This window comes from Rhododendron vialii, chromosome 13a (assembly GCF_030253575.1).
Source record: "Rhododendron vialii isolate Sample 1 chromosome 13a, ASM3025357v1".
NCBI classification, from domain to species: domain Eukaryota; kingdom Viridiplantae; phylum Streptophyta; class Magnoliopsida; order Ericales; family Ericaceae; genus Rhododendron; species Rhododendron vialii.
In genome coordinates this window covers 27,560,153-27,572,418 of record NC_080569.1, presented here as the reverse complement: position 1 = coordinate 27,572,418, position 12,266 = coordinate 27,560,153, and the positions used below count along the sequence as shown (strand labels likewise).

At 39.5% G+C, this 12,266-nt stretch overlaps 1 protein-coding gene across 1 annotated transcript; it reads left to right on the top strand.

Moving 5' to 3' along the window:
• The first annotated feature begins 2,871 nt into the window (after positions 1–2,871).
• LOC131313299 (glutamate receptor 2.6-like) lies at positions 2,872–4,110 on the top strand. Its single transcript, XM_058341539.1, has 2 exons — positions 2,872–3,385; positions 3,529–4,110. The coding sequence occupies exons 1-2, from the start codon at positions 3,113–3,115 to the stop codon at positions 3,718–3,720; spliced, it is 465 nt and encodes a 154-aa protein (XP_058197522.1). The 5' UTR covers positions 2,872–3,112; the 3' UTR covers positions 3,721–4,110.
• Positions 4,111–12,266: the final 8,156 nt, after the last annotated feature.

The window sequence follows — 12,266 nt, the reverse complement described above, 5'->3', positions numbered from 1 at the left end:
TTGAAAATTAGCCTTTCAAAAGAAAAAAAAAACTATTAGGCAACTTATGGTTGTCCACATAGCACCCAATGAACATTTGATGAGTCGATGACTAGACATGCTATTTTCTTCGAAAAATGTAAAACGTTTTGCATAAGTCAAAACTTAGGTGAGATACATATACCAAAATTGACATGGAAATACTTCACATTATATAACAGTTCATGAGTAAAGCAACATATATTCAAATATTTTCATTGAATTTCTAGTAACATGCATTTCAATCGGGTCCATGCACTCATTCCTTTGGTCAAGGAGATGAATTTTTCATTTCTCTTTCACTTTTGCACATTCAAGCAATAATATCATTCAACGGTATATGTTGCCAATCGGTTGGGGAGCGACCCCATTGAAAAGTGGTATGATATCAATATCCGTTGATGCCTGGCTGCATCTCCAACCTTATAACCTCACATCACTAGTTTCTTTAAACGTCCCCTAGTGCTTGGAACACCGTTCGAATAAACCATACTATTACAAGCATGTGCCAGTAACAAAGAAGATTCAGCCATGGTCTAATTTTAATTGTAACACATGAAGTTTATGAGCAAGCCATCACATGTACTCTAAATTATCAACATCAATTAAACGAAGTAAGAGGCTCGAGTTTCACACTTTTCAACAAAATTAAGCAATAACTTTTCATTCCAAAAATTTTAAAAAATGCATGTAATTAAAGTATCCGTAACTCACCAAAAAGTAGGGTTTAACTTAGCACACGACAATTCACTCCACAGAACTTCACCTAAACACATGATATGCTGGTGTTAGTTAAGAATCCTGCATCTGAAATTAAACTAAGTACATTAGGTGGTAAAGTCCATAACTGGGGTAGTTTCATATTAGTTTTAGAAGTCAGAATACTCTTTTAAAAAAAATTAGGGTCAATCAGTACACTAAAAGTCTAAATCTCTACTAATTTTTAGATATAGCTATTCGTCTTACGTAAATCTGAGATACCAAAGTGAACACCTCAAATCTATTTCCAATACCCCAATGAATTTAACCAAAGTCAGCTAACAACAACAACAATGAATTTCAAATTAGGTTTCTAAGATCCTATTTTTATGCAAGATTGATTTTGCTCCTAAACCAAATTACTATGGTAACTCCCGAATTCGAACTCTTTGCTGGAAGGAGGGATTTCACTTGTGCAAAATTTTAGGGGTTCGGGTGTGGCGAGTGCGATAGAGTTCTTGTGCGAGAAAGAGAGGTGCGGTGCGCGTGAGTGTGTGTGTTATGTGCATGTGTGGGTTGTATACTTGTATGTGATTTTTCCTCACATATATCTATTCTCCTCTCACCTCATCTATTCTCCTCTCACGTGAGGTGCGGTGCGGGTGTACCCGGCAAGTACGTACTCCCCAAAGGGGCTGCCCTCTCACCCTTTTTCTTTAGCCCACTCAGCACACCCATGGCAAACACCACTCACGGTATAAATAGACAGCAATGTGCCTATTCGTCTTTGTTTTTTTTTTTTTGGGTCATTCATTAAACGTAATCTCTTCTTCAAGATGCTTATCAAGCGGAAGGACCGATCAGATGTTGATGTTTTAGTCTAGTGGGTCAATCTTCCAGTAGAGGATGCTAGTTTGGGAGCCTTATGACTCGTTGAAGGAGAGAGATATCCAGAGTTTATTGCTATTTGCTACCCAACCTTGAGGAAAAAGTTGTAATAAAGGTTGGGGGCCGGGAATCATACGATTGCTATCCAACTTGGTATTGTCTTGATTTTCCGAATTTTAGGGGTTAATTCCGCCATATGTTTTGTCACATTTTATTCCAGTAATTTTGTTATCTCCTTTCTTGGCAACTCCTTTTACTTGTATAATGTAGATGCCGTATGGCTATGTGTAAGTTATCAATAAGATTTTCCCCTCGAAGCCATCTACTTCTTCTCTTTCTTCTTTTTAAGCCACAGAATATCAGCGCTAGATCTAGAGCCTCGGTTCTATATATCCTGAGCTGGTTAGGTGATAATGGATTTGATTTTGATTAGGCTTGACGAGGAGTTGAAGAAATGAATGCAAGCCATGGATGGGGTGGAAATTAAGGAAAGAAGAGCAAAATGAAATCACAGAAAAAGATCAAAATTAGATTTCAAGACTCAGTACCTATTAACATCGAGTTCAATTATTGAAAGTGACCATGTTCGGTATATGATTAAATTTTGATAAACCCGAACTCAAAATCGTACTTGTGACCCATTGTAGCTAGCTAGCTAGATGGATACACGAGATACCTGTAACAGGCCCATGGTAGTTTCCCGTGCCCAGACTGGCTATACATCGGTCCCTAGTCATCTTGACTACCCTGATTGACTTGTTCTCCACAAACCTAGTCGTTCACTTACGATATCAAAGCTTTGGATTCTTTGTCTACTCTTAGTTTTTACGAGGGAAAATTCAGAGCCAGCTGAGTAGAATCCAATAATGTCCTCATGATTTTCATCTCTTACCGACAAAAATGATTTTTTAAGTCCTGCATGTGTCGGTAATATGAGCGGTTTTAAATGTTAGTCGAAGTACATGCAAGCTGACCAAGGAAATTCGGTTATAAAAAAGTTTATTTGTAATGTGGGCGGTTTAAATGTTAGTGGCTCTCCGTGAGAAAAAGTGATAGCTGAGGGGATCTCCGTGCACTTTCACCATATTTTTATAAAACAATGATTTTAAAAACATAAATATAATATACGTCGAGAGATGTAAACTATTGAAAATGGAACGCAGAAATGTAGTGAACTTCTAAAAAAGGGGCAGAGGGAGGAAAAAATTTGTTATGGATACCGTTTTTAACTAAACCGCTCCATTCTGTTAAGGTTCTTAATTATTTGTAAGTATTTATTTTCTGTTTTACGAGACATATTATTCTCTCACAATATATCACCTTTAATTTAAAAAATAAATACTTCTTTTAGTTAGCAGAACCGGGGCAACTATGCTCGGAAAGAAAAGTTTACTATGTTAATTGTGTAGGGGAGAAGATTCAAAGCAACTATGCTCGGATTGTGGTGGTGGTGTGGCTTTTTCTAGCATTGGTCTTAACCCAAAGCTACACTGCTAACCTCACGTCGATGCTCACAATCTCAAGACTCCGACCAAAACTCCGGTCTCCATCAAAAGTCGGTTGTGATAAAAATACATTCATGGACAATTACGTTCGAGATGTGCTTAACTACAAGAATGTAAGTCTCATCAGCGATGGGGATGAGTATCTGCGGGAGTTTGAGGCCGACAATATCTCGACAGCATTTCTTGAGATCCCTTATGCCAAAATTTTTGTCAATAGACATTGCAAGAAATTTACCTTCATTGGAACCACATACAGATTTGGAGGATTTGGCTTTGTGAGTATTGAACATGCACTAGTGTTTTTCTTTTTCTTTTTTTCGCCTTTCTTTTCCTTTTATTTCATAGTACTTGATGACTACAAATAGAAACATGCACAAACCTCTAATACAAATATATCTTCATTCATGTTTCTATGCAGATATTCCAAAAAGGTTCTTCGTTAGTTGTTAATATATTGGAAGCCATTCTCGAACTCTCAGAGGACGGGACTCTGAAAAGGCTAGAAGATAAGTGGTTAACTCCCAACAAAGTGTGTTTAAAATCTTATCAGAATATGATAGAGAGTACGACGGAGGAGAACGTTGATAGCTTGAGCCTCCGAAGCTTCTGAGGCCTATTCCTCTTCTCCGTTGAGACTTCCTCTGTTTATTTTCTCCTATTCCTTGGGCACTTACTGAGGAACTACTGCTATCATCACTCATCTCAAGTGGCTGATGTGAATGCAAGTAATGAGAGCGTTTCGGTCAAGACGGTTAAAGTTGTACGTTACTTGATGAATGCCGAGATTAGAAGTCCATGGAGATCTCCATCCTCCCGTCAGGTAGTGCCTGAAACTGAAATGAGCTAAAAACGCGGATTGTGTCCGGTGGAGAGTACTGTAACCTTGTAATGAACAATGCTAACTGTAATCTCGAAGACTACAAAGCCGTTATAGTAGACATCAATATTTTGTACTGCAAATTCCTTTGTATCCATCAAAGCTAAGAAACAACTTGAAAACTATATGTTGGATATTTTGCATATTTTAGCACTCATAATTTCTTCTAACATAGGTGCTTGATTATGATACCCACGCGTATGGGCATATGGACGTATTTGGGAGGCTCTCATCGATCTTCAGCTTATTTTATTGTCAATGGCACACTACAAGAAAAATGAAAATTGGTGACAAAAAAGTGGCGACGAAATTTAATTTCGTCACTAAATGAGTATATTTGGCAACGAAAAAATAAATTTGTCACTATTTTAACAACTTCTGCGACAAAAAAATTTCGTTACCAATTATACTTCTTTAGCGACGAAAAAAATATTTTCGTCATCAAAGGTTACCCATTTGGTGATGAAATACATTTTTCGTCACCGAAAACTTAAAAAAGGTGACGAAATTATTTTTCGTCACCAAAGATAATCATTTGGTGACAAAATATATATTTTGTCGCCAAATGAGACCAATTTAGTAGCGAAATATTTTTTTCGTCACCAAATGCTTAACTTTGGTGACGAAAAATAATTTCGTCACCATTTTAACGCTTTCAGAGTTGAAAAATATATTTCGTCATTAAATGGGTACCTTCCGTGACGAAATTTATGAATTGCGCTTTGTCGCTAAATATATTTCGGACATAACTCTTTACTAAAAACTCCGATTGAGATAATTCAAATTGGGTTTGAACAATAACTCAATTGCCTACAACTTTCATGTTTATCAAAATTGCTAATTTTAATGTTTAAATGTTCAAAATTACATTCGAAATATATTTTCATGTTAAACATATATGTTATATATTAGATATTTCAAATATTTATTGAAAAATGTGTGTAGTGCAGTTGGTTGGGGCTTACGCGAAAAATCATGGGACTCGTGTTCGAAACCCAGTAGGAGCAACATAGAAGATTTTTTTCCCCATATGAAAACGTCTTTTGTAACAAAAAATTTCGTCACCGATTTCTTATATTGGTGATGAAAATTTTCGTCACCGATATGACCCATCGGTGACGATTTTTTTTGTCGTCAAACAGCACAATAAGTGAGGAAAAAAATTTCGTCACCAATTATTCACTTTTTGATGACGAAATATTTCGTCATCAAAAGGCACTATAGGTGACGAAAAATAGATTTCGTCACCAGGTAGGAATCCTCGACAACCTTTAGTCGACAAATTTTTTTTCGTCACCTATATTATTTGTGACGAAAAACATGTAATTTGTGACGATTTTCATTCGTCACCCAATGTAATTTTTCTTGTAGTGGCAATTAGAGGACATAGCCATTTACTTGGCTGTTGGAAATTATCCATAACGCATCGAAACGGATCCGAACTGGGCCAGCACCAAAGGAGGCCTGTCCGGAGCCCAAATAAATTGGGCCGGAGCCGGGCCGGCTTCCCCATAAGGCCGGGCCGGCCTTCGTGTGTCGGCTACGGCACCGTCTTGCCCCGCCGCCTCGATTTTCATGTTTTCTATATTTTTTCACAGTGTCGCATCAAAAACTCAACGTTTTTTCTCTGTGAATTTACCCTATATAAGACCCTTGCCGCCCTACTTTTGAAATCATTCAGAACTTCGTTTAATTCACCTGAGAGCTAGTTGAAATTTCCTAGCATTCGGGAAGTTAAGCTTTCTCAATGCCGTTAGGCTACCGAAGGTTTCTTGCATTTTGTTCAAGTACTCTCACTTCGGTAACTCATTTTAATTTTGGTTCTTTATTAAAGTTATTTGTTGGTACTTGTTTACCTTATATCTTTTGTTTATTTCGTTTTCAGAAGCATGTTTCAGATTAGGTTTTCTTTTGTTTCTTATTTAATAATGAGTGAGCAGTCGTATAAGGTAGAGTCGCAGGGTGATTAACACACCGTGGCTAGGTCAGACACGTTCTGCTCCTATTTTGAAATAAAAATGAAAAGGCAATTTTAGGTTAGTAAAATACTTCCGTTAGACGAACCCAAGCAGTGTCGGAGCCCATGTGAATGGGGGACCAAAACTTGTTCTCCGCTGCGCATGGGTTAACAGCGCCCATAAAGGTTTGCATCTTCCAGAGTAGCTTTTTCTCTTTAAAGTCAAACGTTTTTAAGAACACCAAATGGAGTAGATAAGTTCGGGACTGGTTGCAAGTGCTATGAATCCTACGACCGTACCTCCATTTTAATTGTTTAAAAACCAAACAATTTCTTAAGTTTAGTCAATCTCAGAAATCAAACACAAGGGATAGCTACCTAAGAGCCAGTTTAATCAGCTAATAACTCGAGTTTTTGTCAGCACACATCACCGTCTTTACTGGATATTATGCTACATCGGGCAACCCATTATTTAAAGACTAAGAATTTGTCAAGCAGAGGATTTCCACAAAACCAAGATCCAGAGAGAGAAAATCAGGTAGTTTCCCTTCCAGATTTGTTTTAATCTCTACCCAAACTATTTTTTTTTTTGATATGGGTTACGAGAGAGAATATGACGCTCTACGATTTCTCTCTGGAGAGAGAGAGAGAAAAGAGGGGGGAATTGCAAAACCAGTTGGGACACCCAAAATTGAAATCTTTTCCACCCAAATTTCAGATTGCCGCCGCCGCCGAGATCGATGTTGTTCGAGATGCCGTGGAGGTGTGGTGTAGATCGACGCCGCCTTGTTGTTTTGACGTGGATTCTGTTGATCCAGAGAGAAAGGGTTTATGTATTTGAAATCTTCTCTCGATCGACGCCGTTCTACTCCTTTTTTTTTCATGTACGTTTTGAACGAGAAAAGGATTGGAAAAGTGCACTATGGGGTTGACGGTGATGGTAGGGCTGATCGGCGACGATGGGGTGGGGTGGAGACGGTAGACGTGATTGGCGACGGTGGTAGAGGATATCGGCAACGGTGGATACACACGGGTTTCTCGATCCAGAGTTAGGAGGAGAGAGAAACAATTTTTTTGGGGGTATTCACATAATGCCTATTAACTTGGAGTGTTTTTTTAAGTGTCTAATTAGTTATCTCTAGAACCGCCCCGATATATATATATATATATATATATAGAGAGAGAGAGAGAGAGAGAGCGGGGGGGGGGGGGCGTTATAATAATAGGGCAAAATGACAATTTGAAAATGAGAACACAAGTATTTAAAACTCCTAGGATAGACACCTAAATAAGTCTAGTAGAGTGAAATAATCTAAAGCGCTACAAAGTCCTAGAGGGGGGTGTGAATAAAACGACTAATTTAAATTTGAAGGAACCAACAATTCAGGCTACTATCCAAACTCCATGCCAATGCTATCCAAATTAATACTCTCTCCGTCCCTTTTTAAGTGTCCTGCTTCGTAACTCCAACTTATTAAAAAGACATCATTATTACACTTTTCACATCAACTTTTTCTTACACTTTCCCTACTTACCCATCATCATTACACTTTTATTCACTAACTTTTCAAAATAAAATATACTTTTAGGGTTAAAATAGACAATGCACCAACTTTTACCCCTCTAACTTTACAAAATGGATACTTATTAAGGGACAACTCAAAATGAAATACTGGACACAAAAAAAAGGACGGAGGGAGTAATATAAGTTAAGAGCAATTAATCTAAAGAACGCAAAATACCGAGATATACGTGGAAACTACTTAGGGTCAATCATATCCTAAGCATAAAACCACGGCCTAACTACCAAAATTGCTATAGATCAAAAGGTTTACAAAGTGTTAAGAGAGGAATAACAACTTTACCCCAAAAGCTTATCCTAACTCCACCACTTTGATGTAGCTCCCCGAACTCCTTCTTGATCCCATAGCCACCATGAGTCCACCGCCTCGATCTCCGCTCAACACGGCTCCGGAATCATCCGGCCAAGTAGTATCATCGGCAACAATGTATGGATTATAAAATAGATGAAGTTTTTGTGGAAAAACAAATCAATCTAGAGAGAATACATTGAATATTATAGTATTTCTCTAGGATGACAAAGGATTATCAAATGCTCAATTTAGATCATCTCAAATGCACAAGCACACAAGAGATATGAGTGAAAGTGTTTTTCTCTCTCTAAAGTGGCTGATGCAAGAGTGGGTTACCCTAAAAGAGTGAAAATTCGGAATATATATGTGCTGAACCGAAACCTAGAGCAAGCCAGTGAGAAATAGACACGTCGGGCGCTAGTGCGCTACTGGGGCGCTCTTAGCACGCAAGCTGGCGCTAGTGCGCTGCTAGGGCGCTCCGCGAGCGCCATTCAAACTCTGGCATTTAAAATTAAATCAAAAAACAAGAACACTTTGAATAGTGCCACCGGAGGGCTCTAGCACTCTTAGGGCGCGAACATTTGCTACCGCGCTACGAGGGCGCCCCGCTGGCACACGGTTCTGATCCCTTTAATGCCTTAGAAAAATTTTCTTCGTTCAAGCAAGGCCAGCAAAGCTTTTCTCATGCCTTGGAAAATTTTCTCCATCACCCACCAATGCAAACAAAGAAAACTAATGCCATGGAATTAAAAAGCGTGGTTACCGTATTGAAGTTTATGCATAAAACTATTGAAGTTTATGCATAAAACTTAGAAGTGATGCATGGAAAATATTACACTAAATGCATATGAATGCATAAACTTCTTTCGAACATAATCTGAGCATCCTTCAAGGCAAGAGCTTCTCAATATTTCTTCATTCACTGGGCGGAGTATCTAGACAAGATAAAATAAAAGAACCACCTACCCAACCAAATGAAAAAAAAGAACAATACAGACTCCAATGGTTTTGACATAATCCGGAAAACGCTAATTAAACTAACAATCTCCCCCTTTGGCTTTTCCGAGACACAACCATTCAAACAACAAAGAACAAGGAAACAAATATAACTCAGCCTGAGAAACTTCTAAAAACTCAAACTAGTTAGCCAATGAAGATTCCATGAAGGAGTCAAACACCTGCACCCAAATAGGTTATCCAAAGCAAAAAGGCAACTCAACCAAAAACCAAACACACATTGATATAATATGAAGCAGAAACACAATAGCGCAACGGAATTTTAAACAAGAAGATAAACGGTCACATGAGTGCAACCATAAGCATAAGGAAGAGCATCTAGTAATAAACCATCTAGATAATGCATCCCTAGCCGCGGGTGCAAGCATAAACCATAACTGCCCTAGCCACGGGCTTACATAAGTAGAGTAGCAAAGTACCAAGCAAACTAGCCCTAACCGCGGGCCTACCTACCAGAATATCACAAGCAAATAAAAAGCGTACATACGCAACATAATAACATTAACTACTACCATAGCCGCAAAGGCACACTACCACATAAGCTCTCCTTACAAGGAAACCGCTCTCCCCATTTTTGTCACGGGGAAAGCAAAGACCCAAAATTTGTAGAAGAGCCAAGGTAGCACTCAATCCTCATCCAACGGATCATCCTCCTCCTCATCTTCTTCTACCGGAGACGTATAATCCATGTCAATGCGAGCCTCCATTTTAGCAATCTGAGAGCCATCGAAGAGAGAGCATTCTGAAGCAAAGAGAAGCTTTCAGAGAATTGAGAGTGATAAGCTGAAATGCTTTGGAACTTAGCCTCATATGCCTCAAAGCGCTCCTCAAGGCCATCCATCCTAGAGTTCCAAAACCCAAATTGTTGACGAATAAGGTCCATCACCTCCAAGGAGAAAAAGAAACCACCAGCCACGGGATCCACAGAAGGCGGAGGAGGCACATCAGATGCCAAGGTAGAAGCAGGAGGAGCATCTTGAGAAGTCAAAGAATTGTCATTCCAAGGCGGGTTGTAATCTTGAGGAGCATGGACAGGTGGAAAGAGGGGGACTAAAGAAGGATATTTTGGTGGATAGAGAAAGGATAGACGCTTAGCTTTCAAAAGAGTAGCATTTTGAGCTGTGCTAAGACGCTCAGTTGCAGAGTCGATGGCACGCATAGGGATAATAGTTGGTTCGTTGGGAAAAGTAGGGACGTGTTCATCAAGCATGAACTGGGTCAAGAGAGAAGCAAAAGGAATGCTAGCTGTACCTGGGGGGCGCTTGGCGTATTGAAAAATGTGAGTCCAAATCTTCTTTCCTAAATCCACGGAATACCCAAGACCAACAGCATACAGGAAGTGAGCACGAGAGATTGGGACCGAGTGAATGTGGTCAGCGGGCTCAATAGAATTACATACAATCTTGTGAAGCATCCGAAACTGAGGGGCCATAAGGCCTTGAGAGAGATCAGCGAGATGGGTAGCAACATGATCAGTGAGCTCCCTAAAAACCTCTTCCCTATCAGGTGAAAGTTCAGGGGCAAACGGCCATTATGGATCGTCGACCACAGGCAACTGGAGAATATTTCGAACGGTATCAACAGAAAAACGAAGTTGAATCCCCCCACGAACATAGGTAAAGAAAAAACCCATTCACAGTATCCACCTCAGAGACATTAGCAAAAAATTCCCTAACCATCATAGGATGTGACTTTTCATTTTTAGAGCAACGACCCAACCAAGCACGGAGAGAAAACTGTTGTTTGATACTACTCGAGGCAAAATCGTTAATATCAATATTTCTCTCGACCATTTTGCCTCCTTTTTTCAGAAAAATCTCATTAAACCTTTTTCGAGCCTTGTCGGAGACAAAGTAACGATAGCCTACACTAGATTCCGAGGGACGCCTCCAAGCCCTAGCATTGGAAGTGTTAGAAGCAGATCCACCAGCCATGGTGTGACAGAAGAGAGTGAAAGCCGAATTCTTAGAGCTAATATGGATGAGAATCTTACCAGAGAGATGAATAATCACCTCAGCCGAAGGAGAGTCTTAGATGAGGACCCTTAGTGGAGAACAGTCGCCCAAACCTCCATGGGAGTCGTGAAACCCTAGAGAGGGAGGGAGTAATGAGCGAATGGGAACCAGAAATCAGCTGACGAGGTGTTTATACCTGTGCGGCGCTCGAGCTCTGCTAAGACGCCACAAGCTCGCGAGTCGATTGAACGGTACTGATGAGAAGCTGAGGTCAGGCGCTTGAGCGCCATGAGAGCGCTGATAGCACGCGAGGAGCTGCGCCAGAGCTCCAAAAACATGCAACGATCGTGCTGAAGTCTGATCGGAAAGGATAAGGCAGAGGTACAAGGGCTCTAATAAATGGGCTATAATCACGTGAGGGCAGCACGGATGCCAATCGGTGCACACAAAAATGAAGTGAATCTAACGGATTAGATTATCACAAGTGCTAGCTGACAAATCCATATATCAAAAGTAATAGCCGGGAGTGCAATTTTATTCACCCTCTTTAAAAAAGGGTGAACATTACCCTCCCTCTTATTGGTTGAAATAAAATGATGTGAATTCCACCATAAAGTGATGTCATGCTTACTATGCAATACACTTTTTGGTAAGTATCACATCATTTTGTGGTGATGAGATCCATACTATTTCAACCAATAAAAAAGAGGATAATGTTCACCCTCTTAAGTAGAGGGTGAACAAAACTCAACTCGCCAGCTGGGGACCATATATAGAGATAGTTGTTGCCCCCCATTTTATTTTATTTTTTAAAACAGAAAATAAAATGATGCACACTTAGGCTCCGTTCAGTTGTCAGGAAAGTACAAGAAAAGATGGGAAAATCAACTTTCTCATGATTTTTGTAGTGTTCAGTTGGCAGGAAAGTAATGGGAAACATGTTTTTAAGTTTTCCTGCAAGAATTACTTTCCTGCAAAAGTGATCCTGCAAAAAACACAAGATTTTGCGTCGCGGGAAAAGGAAAATGAGTGAACACTCACAAAATTTTCCCGAAAGTTTCTTTTTCCTGACAAATGAACAACTAAACCTTAATTATTCTTGCAAAATTCTTTTGTCAAATGAACACTCACAGGAAAATAATTTTCTTTTTCCTTTACTTCACTTTACTTGACTTTTCCTGAGAATAACTTTCCCGTACAATATTCCTGGCAACTGAACGGAGCCTTAAGCAACGTGACCAGCGCTGGGGCAGTGAAGTTGCACCCCGCAAGCGTCCATTCTGTTCGATTCTATACTAAGAAATTTTTTTGAAGATTCACCTAGTACCCACAATACAGAAAATTGGGCTAAACTCCTTAATACGAGTCTAATGGGCCAACTAGCCCACGCTAAGTTTGTATAGGGTGTAGAGTCCATTGATTTAACAATTATACTGCCGAAGGTCCTTTAATGGACAAAAATACTCCGGGAATGAT